The 14684-nt window shown below is 39.5% G+C and overlaps 1 protein-coding gene across 3 annotated transcripts in view; it reads left to right on the top strand.

Annotated features, from left to right (window-relative positions):
* APBA2 (amyloid beta precursor protein binding family A member 2) overlaps nucleotides 1–14684 on the top strand; it is an 80810-nt gene that overhangs the window by 40272 nt on the left and 25854 nt on the right. For all 3 annotated transcript variants that reach the window (XM_030954906.1, XM_030954907.1, XM_030954908.1), the window contains exons 3-4: nucleotides 5794–6799; nucleotides 13808–13888. In XM_030954906.1, the coding sequence (XP_030810766.1) occupies nucleotides 5831–6799; nucleotides 13808–13888 (1050 nt within the window). In that variant the 5' untranslated portion in view covers nucleotides 5794–5830. The remainder of the gene's footprint in view (nucleotides 1–5793; nucleotides 6800–13807; nucleotides 13889–14684) is intronic.

A 14684-nucleotide genomic window follows, 5' to 3' on the forward strand; every position in this document is an offset into this window, starting at 1 on the left:
GAGTAAGTAGATGAATGTAGCAGATCTAAACATATGACTGTGTTAAGAGGGTTGGGTGTTGTTTTTTCTTTTTTGCAGCATTTCTGGATGATGAATGTATAGGGCTAACATATGGAACAGCTTCAGTCAGCAGTGCATCCACGGCACAGCTCAGCAGAGAGAAGCAGAGGTGTGGGCTGTACGTGCTATGATCTCCCCTGGCAGTAAATTGTGTGAAGTGCTTATAACTTCCATCTGAACATGACTTATAAAGAGTAGAGCCAGTTTAATAGCAGTGAGATTGCAGAGGATATCTGAAGAAAATAGGAGGTATTGAACAATTCCAGGGAAGCAAAACTAGAGCGTCAATTTTGTCAAAACTGACAAAGGGTACAGATATCTGAAGTGTGGGAGAAAGACTGAGGAGTAAATGGAAAAACAAACCTGGGGAGGAGAAGGCACAGGAAAGAGGCCTTGCAAAACAAAGTGCATATATCAAATTCAGGCCAGTAAAATTCTTAGATTCACCTGTAAGTTGGAACAGCAGGGCTCAAAAATCATTTGGCTGTACATCAGCATGCAAAAGAATACTTGCTGCCAAAAGAACCTCACTCACTGGGAGGTGATCTGAGAACCTCAGACCACTGTGCATGTTAAATGTAAATAACTTGTTTTGCTCCCACTGAAATGCTATTCAGTTTGTGAATCAAGTATAGATGCAATGCAGTTCTTTAACCACCAGCAGCAGTATGATACTGGGTATTTTGCCATGTTTATAATTGTGCAACCTTGTCCATTTTTAAAGCTAATTTAATTGGTCTCTTTTACTGGCAAGACAGTAAAGAGATCTTTCTACACAGGTGAAAAGATGTAGAAGTGTTAAGGTTGATAAAACCCTCACTACAGCTGTCTGGGATTAGGTGCAACAAACTCAGGAGAAAGCTAATGAGTATAATGAGCACTGATTAGAATAAATTCCAGCTGTAACCCAGTAGTTCTGTTTCTGGAAGCAGAAGAAATTGGTTCCCCTATGTATACTCCTTTTTACTCTCACATGGAAATACAGCATGTGTTTCCTGGAGATTGATTTTCCTTTCAACTTTCAGCTGAGCCAGGGAAAAATAAAAAAAAAAAATAAAACCATTATTGAAAGAAAAGCATTTTTACTGAGAACTCTGTGTAACTGATCCCTTATTCACTGATCCTGACAACACTGATGGAAATTTAGTGATGCACTGTAAAACTGAAGTCAGGGTTTGATTGTCTTTGCAAGATAAAATTGATAAAACTGAATCCCAAGGAAGGTAAACAGTGATCCAGCACTGATCCATGTTCCCAGGAACACTTCATCCCAAGTGCAGCCAGAAATGGAAAAATGTGCTTGGAGTGATGCAGAAGTTTGACCTAACTCCCTGCTATCAAGGAGGGAGGTGAGATACAAGGAGTAGGAGGGAGTCTTACACCAAGCAGAGAAAATGATCTGTAGGCTCAGTTGGAGCCTTTATGGATAAAGTGCCTCTGGATCCAGCAAATCATTACTCCTCTCTTCAACACTGAGCAATATAAGATAGAAGTCCAGTATTTTCTCCAATTTCTAATATTTTTGAGATACCTATGATGTTAGAAGGTTACAGTAACTGATGTGAATATCAGCTAAAGTACTAACCCATCAATCAGGGACTCAGAAGGCTGTGTGCAGTAGTCTGAGTAGCAGAACACATGGTAAAAATTTTCTATCTGTTGCATTTCTAAAAGAAAAAAAAAAGTCAAAATTCTGTTTTTTTATATTTAAAATCTGGAGGATAAATGTCTCTTTTGGTGAGAAGAAAGAAGAGGTCAGATCTGTGGCCCTAAGGAATGCTGCTGTTTGACATGAAACAGCTAGACCTAATCTATGACTAAAGCATTTTGCTAGGAAGCTTGAGAGATATTTTGATACAGGGGAAGAAAGCTAGGCTGCCCTGGCTGTTCTAATATTTGAGTTAAAATACAGCTGTGTGTTTCCTTGACAGCAGTGTATGTGCAGCTTCATAAAGAGCAGTTCTCAGACTGGTGTTTGAAAACTCAGCTCAGTAATTCTGATGTGTTGGTACAGTTGGAGAAGTTACATTTTGTACTTGAAGATGCTGTAATCAGTGCACATTCAGTCTGCAATTCATGGGCTGAAAATAATAAATTTTGCCTTTTTATTTCAGTACTTTGCTACCTTAAGAGTAGCGCCTGAGAAGATTGCAAAGTAGGCCAACTAGAGTTGCAATTATTGTGCAGAAATTGCTTTGTAACTTCAGTTTCCATAGCATTAAGATCAGCCTCATAGCATTAAGATTGCCTCTCACCAAAAATCCAGCTTATTTTGCCTCAGTTCCAGCATACAGGGGTAAAGCACTGTCCTCAATCATCACTCAGGCTGAATTAACTGAAAACCCATTTCCCATGTCCCAGTATATCAGTGCTAGTCATGCTTGAGAGGAATTATTCTCTCTATTTCTTACCAGTGCTAGACACGCTTGAGAGGAATTATTTTCTCTATTTCTTACCACCTATGCTCTAAAAAATTCCAGTCTGCCACGATTTTTTAAAGTTCTTCCCACACAGTGCAGATGCTGCACATTAGCAGGTCCCTGTGGGGCAGGACTGTAGTGCCCACCTGAGACCCCTCACTCTGGCAGTTCCCCACAGCTGATGGAGCTCCACTCACCAGCCACCCTTCCCTCCCTCCCCAGGCTCCTGTCCTGCCTTTTGGCTCTCAGATCACAGTCAGGTGGCTTCCTGCAATGTCTTCTAGAATATCTACAGTGCACTGGATTTTCCTGCAGGAAAGTAACAACTTTGAGCATTCACCACTGGAATTTATAAAGGGCTATCACTGCAGAGATACCACTTATGGTAGTTTTAGGGCAGGATACCAAATAAAGAGCCTTAGATGTGGGTGGAAAAACTCCATTATACTGGCTAAAAAAAAAGGGTTCTCATCTCCATATGCCTTAGGAAAATCTGAGTCACAGGTTTCAAACTGTGCTTGTTATGGGCTCTGTGTTTCTGTATCTTCAGCCACATTGTTGTGACTTATGTGCAGGGTCAACTGCACTGTAAATATTTAAGTATTATTTAATATGGATAGTATTTCCACTAGAAGATTGAGGCCATTGCAGATGAGAACTTTTCTTTCAATAAGAGGCACTTAATTTGTTCTGTTGTTGAAAAAAAAATTGGTTGAACTAGATGAGATATCTGTAGTTTTCTTGCAGTGCCATTCAAAATTATTATAGCTCTCCATCTTAACTCATTTTGGACATGCTTGTGTAGCGCACTCATGCCTGAAATGGTCATACAGGCAATTGTTCTTGCTCCTGGGCAGTTTTTTGCAGCCTGTATAGAACATTGCAGTGTTGTGGCTTAGATTACTATTACTACTTAGATTACTATTTTAATCCAATAAATTTTGTTTATACTGCAGACACAGTATAGAAACATCCTTAGTTTGTAGTAAGAGCTGACTAAATCAGACTTTGACTAAATTAGACTCAGACTAACCCTAGTGGATGGATGGCTTGGTGTTCTGAATTTCTTATAACTGACTCCAAAGTAAAAAAGTATCATTGTTATTAAAGTGATAGTGGGCATACAGGTTGCATTGAGAAAATCTTGCAAGTCTGCTAGTTCTTCCAATAGTAAGGAAGGGCAAGTAATCACTGAGAGGTTTTCCTTCACTGATCTTCTCCTTTAAACTTCTCTTCAGATACACTATTTAATTTAAAGCTTTATTCTGTCAGGACTAATTCTGCAAGATAACAATAACAAAAAGGGCTCCATATGCTGGGTTCCATTCATACCTCCTCCTGTGACTAACATCATCGCTGCTTTGTGTCTCAGAATCTAGAACCCATGTTCCAGGGATAGATTTGCCACATGATATCTTTGCCATAATCTACAGATATATCAGATCCCTGGATTTCTCACAAACTCAGGATTTTGAGTTTCTTGTGGTATCAGAATTTCTACAGGAATATTGATAAGGTTACAGTGACAGGATTTATTTTCTAAGTTCACAATGCCTAAGAAATTACTCCCTATATAGCTCCTCTAATCCTCTAGCTCCATGCTAGTTTTATTGCTCAAGCCTTGGGAAAGTGGTTAAATCAAAATGTTCTTGCAGTTATGTGGTGCAGGTGAGGAGCCTGAGCTCACTTCATGCCAATGAAGTAACTGCACAGGTCAAGTTTATCACAGGGATACAACAATGAAATACAGAGAAACATAAATACTACAAGTAGATTATTTCCCCCTTCCAAATCATACAGCAGACCACACTTGTCAAGCTTGTCTAGAATTAGCTATTTTAAGTATTTTTATATAGTTCATATAACCCCTGCTTATTTAAAATCCAGTATTTAGACAAAAAAAGGCAATGTAAAGTAGCACAAGTGTTAAGCAGGAAGAATTAGTGAGGTTTTACTGTAAATGTGTGTTTTATCTGGAATATAGCTTAGACTGTGAAAGAACAGAGGGATCTGGATAGATTGGAGCATTGGGCCAGGATTTATTTAAGTCTAAATGCCAGGTTCTGCTCTGGGGTGCTGGCTGACAGCAGTTCAGGACTCAGCAAAGTGCTCTGGTAGCCCAGAGAGCAAAGCACGTCCTGAGCTCTGCCAAACACTGTGACCAGCTGGGCAGAAGAGAGGATTGTCCTGCTGCACAGGACTGTCCTGAGCACTGATGCAGCCTCACCTGGTGCTCTGTGCACTTCTGGACCCCATCATTTAAGAAAGATGTGAAGATCCTTGTGTGTGTGCACAGAAAGGCAGCAGAGCTGGTGAAAGGAAATGTCCTTTGAGGCGTGGCAAAGGACTTTGGGCTTCTCTGGTTTGTGGAAAGTAGGCTGAGGTGACCTCATTGCCCTCTACAGCATCCTCCAGAGGGGAAGTGGGCAGGGAGGTGCTGAACTTCTCCCCAGAGAAGGTATCCAGTGATAAGATGCTTGGGAAGGGTTCAAAGCTGTATCACAACAGTCTGGATTCAGACTGGACACTAGGAAGCATTTCTTTACCAAGAGCATGGTCAGGTGCTGCAACAGGCTTCCAGTGGCAGTCAATGCCCAAGCCTGTCAGGGTTTTAAGAGGCATTTGGACCAGGCCCTTAAAGCATGCTTTAACTTGGTCAGCACTGGGTGATTGTGGTAGGTCCTTTCCAACTGAAATAATCTATTCTAAAAGCAATATTTGATTTTACAATGGGAGATACTTCATGGCATCCAGCTAGAAAGGGCTAATAAACCAGCAAGTGCTTTTTTGAAAATAACACTTTTAATACCAATACATTATCTTGTCGTGCACTATGTGGCTGCCAAGTTAGTAGAATTATTTCCCTTTAGTTTTGGTAAGAGCAGGTCACATTCTAAATGTTTGCTTTCAGTACACGTTGAAGAAATGCCTAAGCTGAAAATTGAAAAGAGGTCCCGTTTACTGCATAGTGATCAAAGCATGACCCCTTACTGGCAAGAAAGAGAAATTGAAAACTAATTTCAAGGCTCAGGATTAATTCTCTGTCAAATTGACAGAAGAGAGCCTACACTAGAATACATTTAGCACAAATGTAGAACCTTCTCTTTATCTGTTCCTTTCAGAGTGCAGCTTATTACTTTGATTTCATGGTTCCATCGCATAAGCATTTTAAAAGTTAGCTGTCTGAATTTGGTCAAATATCAACAAACACAGGCTTTTTACCAAATGAATCTATCAGTTTGCTTCCTATTAACATCACTGTTCTCTGCTGATGACCTTTTCCTGAGTGTGTGTTTTTCTATCTTCCCTGCAGTAATTGCTGGAAATGATTGTCATGTAAGGAGCTGGCTATGGCAAACAGGAAACATCAAAGCACTACAGCCAGCATGCTGGATCACAGAGCCAGAGCTTGCCCGACTTCATCTCACAACAGGGAGCCTGAAAATGAAGAAAGTGACCTTCCCATAGAAGATTATGCAGCAAAGGAGGCAGAACTAGCAACTGTCAGAGCAGGTAGTCCTACCCCTGTGGAACACGAGTGCAATGACCATAGTGGAGATGGTGACTCCAGCTCTGACTATGTAAACAACACTTCAGAGGAGGAGGACTACGATGAAGGCTTGCCAGAAGAGGAGGAGGGGATCACATACTACATCAGATACTGTCCAGAGGATGACAGTTACCTGGAAGGAATGGACTGCAATGGGGAGGAGTATGCTCCCCATGAGGAACACCATGTTGAAACAGATGAGTGTCAGGAAGCTGTAGAAGAATGGGCTGAAGGCAAAATTCAGCACCAAGATGAAAACGAGGTGATGGACAGGCAAGAGTGGCAGGAAGGTCAAGATAATGGCATTCAGATTTTGGAGGATGAAGCATCATCTTTGGAGATCCAAGACCAAGAAGAAAACATTCAGTACTGTCAAAGTGAAGGTGACTATCCGGACTATTACCCAGCAGAGGCTAATGGAAATTCACAGGGAATATCACCATACCATTCTAGAAAAGAGGATGCAGAGCTGGAAGAGCAGGAAGAGGACATTGACCAGATTGTAGCAGAAATCAAAATGAGTATGAGCATGAGCAGTATTAACAGTACAACAGAAATGAGTCCAGAGCACAGTGGGACTGAAAATATGGCACATGAATACAAAGAGACTTGTTCAAAGGGAGAAGCTGTTCACGGTGCTAACAGGCACGAGGGGAGGCCAAAATCACTGAATATCCCATCTGCCTCTAAGCACAGTGCAGATGTGCATCGAGGTTTTAAAGCAAAGTCAAGATCCCCAGAGGACAGACAGAAGTGGCCACAGGAGCAGGTATGAGGTGCTTTTTTTAACCAGACTGTCAGAGGCATTATGCAAGAGTTACATTAGTTATTCCAAACAAAATTAGCAATATTTTTATATCTATTAATATGTAAATGTATTAGCAGTATTTTAAATTTTAGTGTAACTGCATTCACATAATCACATTGTGTGTTTAGAAAGAGGTGCTAAATGTAATCAGCAGATGAAGAGATCTAGCAAAGAGGCTTTGCACAGAGAAGAGACAATTCAAACAAAGGTATTCCAGATACATGGGGCAAAACCACTTTCTTTACACTATTTTCATTCTGCAGTGACACCCCGGTCAAAACTTAAAACTGGGGTCAGCATTGAAGTAATTGATTTTTTTTCCCATTAATGGCTCCTGTACCATTGCCTTAGTGGTTGATAATTTTCTGGTTTTGATAGAATGTATATCAAATTTAGATACTGCATATCTTAAAAAAAACTTCAAGAAGTGTCTGCATATTGCTGTGGGGTTTTTTTTACTAGCTGGACATATCTTGACCTTGACAAGGAGGAAGAAATAAGAGCTTTACTCTTACCACAAATGCTGTTAAGCAGTTTTATCACAAGAATGATGTAGAAGTTAATTTAAACTGTGCATGATCTTTTCTTGTTCTAATGCTGAGTGCCAGAAAAAGAGTCTAAGAATGAAGCCCAAGATTTTCTAAAGGAAAAGAGGGGTGACTTTTTTTCCTGACATTTCAAATTGAACATGGTTGCTTATTAGAGAGATATACCTCATTCCCTAATGCCATTTTAAAGCCTTGACTTTGCATCTCTAAAATTATATGCAGTTAAATATTAGTTATCTTTTGCAATGAACAGATCTACCTAAAAGAGGCAAAACAATGTGTGCTTGGATAATGAACTACTAAGGATAAATGAATTATTTTGCCTTATCTTTAATTAAAATGCTTTATTAAACTTCACATGCATAAGTTTCCTGTTTCAGCTTTATCAACTCCGTAAATAGGATTTTCTATAATTAAGTGCCCCACAGTTAAACAATTTAGTATAGGTGATTCCATTAAAATACATTAATTCCTCCGAAAAACAGTAAAAGGAAATCAAATGCTTAAGTATAGGCTGATGAAACAGGTTGACCTTCATTATAATTGTGAACAAAAAAAGTCTTAGGGGGATATTTTCAGATTTCCCATATCTGCAGCAAGTTTTTAATATTCATTACTACATTCTATTTCCAGAAGTATAATTATAACCAAATTGTGCAACTTACTATATTCAGTGCCCTACTGCCAGCCTAGAAGTCCCTTAGTGAATAAGCCTGCTGATCTTGAATGGTTGAACAGCTACTAGATGTTGGCTGGGAGCACAGAGGTTGAGGTAGCACGTTCTAGACTTAGTGATGGCCTTTCTCCCAGCAACTGCTACTGGGAGTGCTGTTCCTTGCAAGTTCTCAAAGTATTTGCAGAACAAAACACAAGTTCCTCAATAAGAAAGTCAAGCACTGAGGAATTCTAAGCAATTGTTGGGTTTTTCCACCTCACTGAACATTGCCCATTCAAGACAATATTCTAAATAGACCATCATTTTAACAACTTTCTGTTGTTTTGAAGTTTATTTATCAAAAGCTGAGATTAACTGCATTGTACCTTTGTCATTCTTAATAGACTGCTAACAGCTGAGGGTTGTGTAACACCTGAGTATTGATTTAACTGCCCCATCTGAAAAAAACCAAAAAGTACCTAAATATTTCTGAACTGCCCATCTGAGCTTTGACTGTTATCTCCTGTCAGTCTTGGACCAATGCCTTCATGTTATTTAATAACAAGGGAAGCACTGCTGTGGTAGATAACCCCAGGCTGGATGAAGCCACTGAGTTTATACCACCACTTTTAATAGCAACCACAAACTCCTGTCTGAATGGATAGAAAGCACTGGACAGTACACAGAGTTTCATTCCTTCAAACATGGAGACAGGAAATTAGAGACACAGCAGTACAGGTATCTACTCCAGATCAGGCTGAACAAACTAGGTGTCAAGGCAAGCATTTCATTTATAAGAAAGGCAACAAGGCACAGCTGCTGTGCACTTGACTGAAGAGAAGAGCACAAGCCTTCAAAGTAAAAAGTGTGAAGTGGTATTTCTTACAGAGATACAGAGGCTCACAAATGGTCACATGAGGTAATTGTCCCTCTACCCACCTCAAGACTTCAGGGGTGTAAAAGAAAGAATAAAAAAAAAAGTTCAATAACCTTTGGTGAGAATTACTTGAACGTGTGTGTCATGAGAAAACTGGTCTTACCGTGTTGTGTTCTCACCTACTGTAGATAATCATTCTCAGCTTCACCCACAAATCAGGCTCATGGTGAGGGCATTAGAGTGAGAGTTGAGTACCTATTTCTGCCTTTCAGAGACATCTGTTCACTTTAAAAATTTTAAAAGGTTCATTAAAACCTTAGCAAAAATACAACAAAAAGACTAAATGAGGAAAAATTGCAGTGCTGGAAGCTGCCTTCCTGGTTGCCTACCACATGGCCAGTTCATCTCCAAGATGGATGCTCAGTCTTTTATACCATGGGGGGGGGGGGTCCATCAGCCAACCCTGGCCCCTCCCAAAGTCTGTCAGTCAGCTCTTCTTTGCTGTTTATCAGTGGAGACTGCTCTGTAACTGGATTGGAGGTCAGGTGTTGCCATGCCACACTCCCCAGCAATCTTTTCCATTCCCAACTGCCCCATGCAAGGGACACCTGTGCACCCCTTCTTTTCACCTGTCCTAGACAACCCTGGCTGTCTCATGGCAACAATACAGAGGGGGGAAAGGGAACTCTGGGGAGAACAGAGGACATCTAAACTACAGTAACATAACTATACATCAATAAAGCTTCTCTTAATATTCACACAATATTCATCTCTTAATTGCAAGAGCCAGTCATCTCATTATCCATCTATAACATGCCCAAGTTAGTTTTTTTCTTGGTAGCTCCTTAGAAGTCCTTAGCACAAGGTGTGGTTGGATGTTTAGCATTAATACTGGACCCGAAAGAATTTAGATAAAGTGGAGAGGATTTTGTTATTCTTCTGAGGTGTTCAATTATTTTAATATTTACTATTAAATATTTATTTATTTATTTATATTTACTATGAAATGACAAAGGGATGGATGGAATTAGAGTACTGCCTAAATGAGCCTGTGTCTTGTTTGTGAAACCAAGATACCATAATTTTAACTACAATATTTAAACCAACTACAATAATTCAATTTCTTCCATGAGGAAAGGAAAAAAACCCAAGGCTATTGTCAGTACATTTGCATGCTAAACTTACTGCATGCAGAGAAGCTGCATAGAAAAGCCTTGGTTTTGTCACCTTGCTAAAAGATCTGTTATTGTAAGTTTGCATCTCACAGTACAAAATATCATGCTGAAAGGGATGATAGAGGCATACATACTGCATATAGAGCACTTTTTTGCCTCAGTTATCTTTAAATAAATGTAGATTTAAATGCTTCTAGGTTAAATCAAGATATACGGTGTGTATGTCAGTTTTTGTAAACAATGAGCAAGCAGGAAGGTGCATTTGTTGTTTTATGTACCTAGTATGCTATCCTTAGCTTTTTCATGTTTCTGCTCCTCTCCTTTCCTGCCTCACATAGGTAGAATTACTGCTTGTTTACATTCCATTAAAATACACAGCTATTAATTCTTAGCTCATGATAGTTGTTAACATTCTGCTTGCAAGACATTTTCTAAATAACAAGTAAACAAATGTGATTTTAAAGGTTCCTATTGCTGGGTTTGCCCCAGAAAACAGTCACTTTATAAGAAATACCTAACAATTTACAGAGAAGGAAAAACAAAGTAAGCATCTTGTTTGACTTTCAGTGTGGGCAAGTTTCCTATCTTAAATACAAGTGCTCAGGCTTCAAAACTTCAGGGATATATGAGCTTGGCTTGATTAGCCTTTATTTGTAAATACTTCTAGGGAAGCACTAAAGAGGATGATTAGCACTAGACAAGTCTGAGGGAAACCTAGAATGTGAGGATGCTGAGAATGTGTCCTCTTCTATCTTATTCAATCAAATCCTATTTACCAACAATAAAAGAAAATGTTTTTAACAGCACCAACACCTATCCTACCTCTAACATTTTGAAGAAACAGGAATCTTCCATGAAATTTGCCTCCTTTTCAAAGGAGGACTGTGGCATTCACATTCTCTGAAAAAATTCCTTCACCCAGGATTTTTCTCCTGGGAAGCTGAGAGGCCTCAGAGAAAAAGGAAAACAATTGGTATCTCCTTTGCTTCTCCTGTGTGGAATGTGTTTGGAGATTGTTTACCCACAGGTGATTGTTTCACTGGACTCTGGTGTGAGTTGTTTTAACTCTTTAGCCAATCAGGGCCAAGCTGAGACTCTAGAAAGGGTCACAAGTTTTCATCATTATGTATTTAGCATTTCTGTATTCTTTAGTATAGTTTAGAATAGTATTCTTTAATATAATATAGTATTACAAAGTAATAAATTAGCCTTCTGAGAACATGAAGTCAAAGACATCATTCCTGCCTTCGTCGGGACATTCCCTGCAAATACAGTAGAGGACCTCAGAGGAAAGTCTGCTTTTCAATGATACTGCCTGTGACACTGAATCCTACTGCTTCTCATTTCTCAACCATTCTTTCATAACACTGGCATACCTTTGAGAACCTAACCAAATATGCTTGCACAAACTGCCCTAGTAGGGACACCACGAGCTCCTGCAGTGTCAGTCTGCTTGCACAACTCTCAGATAGGCTGTGTCCTTCTCCTTCTTCAACATGGAAATCCAGAGACAGACTACAGATCCCTACAAAAATCTGTGAAAAAAAATTTAGCAAAGCCATTATATTTTATCTCTTTCTCCCCTCCAAAAGCTTTGCAAAGGTCAATGCTGCTACTGTGCTTCCCTTGCCTGTGCTGGTAGAGCTCAGTATTGACACAAATACTTATTTCCTTCTCTCAGCATGGGGACAGTGCTCTGCTGCTGCAGAGTCCAAATCCAGGAGTCTTTTGTCTGTAAAAGATTTCACCTTTAGAACAGCGTGAAGAAACTAAAATGACAGCAGTCTAGAAAATGTGTTTCTTAGGAATGTCTTGCTGGAAGTCAGTCTGTGTATTATGGGATACAATTGAGAACAGTTTGTATAAAGCACAAATTGGTGTAAATGAAGAGTATCAAAGAAGGTTTCTGCATTCTCCTGTGTGCCCTAGGCAGCTGTGGGGCAGAACTAATAAATATCTGTTACCAAGTGACAGTTCCCAAAGTTACCAAGTACTTACTGAAAGTGCTAAGCAGTTGAAACAGTCTCAAACAAAACCAGATTCTCTGTGCTAATTGACCAAGTCACAGAGTTTTAGCAGTCAGCTCCTGACACCAGTCGACAGCAAAATCAATGTCTGCTGCCTAAAGATGCAGAAGTGACAAAGTCTTCTCAGGAAGTTTAAATCAGAAGTCTGCATGTCTCCCTAAAAATTCAGCAGAGCTTTTTCTCTGAAACTCATTATAGCTGGTTCTCTATTTTAAATATATGCAAGGACAAAAGAAAAAAATGGTTCTTTGAGGTGGTCAGAATAAATTGGAAGTAATTTTAATGTCTACTGAAATTTGATAAAGTATTGAAATAATTTTGTGGAATGCTTAGATCTCTCAACTTACTCTGACTCCTCTTTTCCCAGACTTGACTTGTTTACTTGGAATTACTCATCAGAAATTTTTTTTCTTTTCACTCCTGACATGTACTAGCACCACCACTAAACTAACACCTAAGGAATGGAATCTTTGTGAGAGAATCTGACCTTTTTCCCTATGATCAGACAGTCATTTCTTTCTTAAAGTTCTGCTTACTACTTGGGTGAATCTTTGCTTTGTGTATGTTGTCTTACCTGACAGTTGTCACTACTGAGCTCTAATGTGCCTGATTCATTAGCATATTTTGTTCTGCTGACTAAATATTAGTCATAGGAAATCATTTGTCTAGAGGTGAACATAAAGACTTGTTTTGCCTGCAGCTACATACTGTGTTTAAAGGTCAGAAGCCAAGGAGTTACATTCCCACTTTAACATTCAGGCTGACCCTTTCAAATAATCCTTCCATTTGCACAATTGTTGAGACAAGTTTTTATTTCTGAAGCTTTACAATGGAAGGGGCATTTTGGCCCTATTTTTATGCATTATAGGGAAACTAAGAAAAAAGGGAAAATGAAATATCCTAAACCATAAAAATTTGTTCCAGAAATCACCTTGGTTTTCCAGATTTGTAACACTGAAAATCTGGGCCATGAAAACTTTCTCAGTACTTAGAGGACATGGCCACTCTCCATGCTGGGCGCTGGTGTTGTGTGACTTGGGTCAGGTCTGGAAATGAAATTCTGCCCCTGAGACTACTGGAACAGGAAAAAAGGAGTGTTGTGCAGTTTAAAATACTTAGTGTTTTCTTTGTGTATGATTTTATATTTTCTCTTTCACATTTCTTCTAAAGCCTGAGGTTGTACTTCCAGCATCCTGTAGATTTGCTTGGCCCACAAGGAAGGAGATGCCACAAAGTACCTCCTACAAACAGGATCCTACATTCAGTGCTAGAATTCTGTTTTTCACACCAGAGATGCCCATTAGGGCTGTTTTGATTTTGTACAATACTGGGAATAAACAAATTTAAAAATTCTGACTTTGCTTTCTGATTTATTTGGACATGATAGCATTTGACTTAATTTCATATGAAAAATTTGCACTGACATAAAATAATTTATATTTAAATCAGTACTGTAACTGCTACTTAATGATAATTGAAATGCCCTATTATTTACATCAAAGTAGATACTTTATTATAATTAAACAGCTTAACATTTTTATGTGAAACTGATATTTGCTAAATTACAGTAGGAAATACCAACTGCTGTATCACATTACAATATTTTGGTACCAGTAATGAATACTGATTGTACATAAATAACTTCAAATAAGTAATGGATGTGAAATCCTCCCTTTTTTCCCTGCAGATGTGCAATGGTTTAGAGCAGCCCAGGAAGCAGCAGCGTTCAGACCTCAATGGCCCAGCTGACAATAACAATCCCCCTGAGGTAGGTACCTGGGGCTGCTGGTTGTGCTGCCTGCAGCCAGGCTTCCAGCAGGGACAGCAGCCCTCACACTGTCAGCCTTCTCCCTCTCACACACAAACCTAAGCTCCCTTTCTTTTCCTGAACTGACAATAAATACCATATCTGCCTACTCTGAAAAGGCTTTGAACTATACCCATGAATTTTTGCTGCCTCATTCATTTTATGTAACTGTCTATGGCATGTACTCAAGCCTAAATTTTTCTGATGACATGCAGAGTAGGGACAACACTTCAGAAGTTCTCTTTTTTGGGTTATTGGAGTGCAAAAGTGGCATCCAAAAGAAATTGTGTTCTGCTTCCATTCCTCCCCCGCCCCTCCCAGTGTCAGTCCTGGCTTAGTCAGCTGTGAAGAGACACAGTGATAGACAGACCTGCTCTTGTCACTGAAGACTGGAGCAAAGGAAACATCTGAGAGTGCAGAATGAGTTGTGCTTGGGGCTAGACACAATGAAATGAAATTGAGACTTAAAAGCAGAAGTCTCTTATCTCTAAACCATAACATATTTAGCCTGTAGCCTGTTATATTAATGAAGAGGCACATTTCTAAAGCCTTTTCCCATAATGGAGAAATCAGCCTCTTTCCTGGAAATGGCAACAACTGAGGGGGCTGGCAAAAGACAAAGAATGGAAGGTCTGTATCTGTTCTAGGGACAGTAGCCTAAGAAGAGCACTGTTATGGCCCCTGCTAAGATTACGTGTAATTCTATGTACCGAGCAGTCAGGGACAGTTCTTTTCATTCACTGGCCCAGAATCTTGC

Source organism: Camarhynchus parvulus, chromosome 10 (assembly GCF_901933205.1).
Source record: "Camarhynchus parvulus chromosome 10, STF_HiC, whole genome shotgun sequence".
Taxonomy (NCBI): domain Eukaryota; kingdom Metazoa; phylum Chordata; class Aves; order Passeriformes; family Thraupidae; genus Camarhynchus; species Camarhynchus parvulus.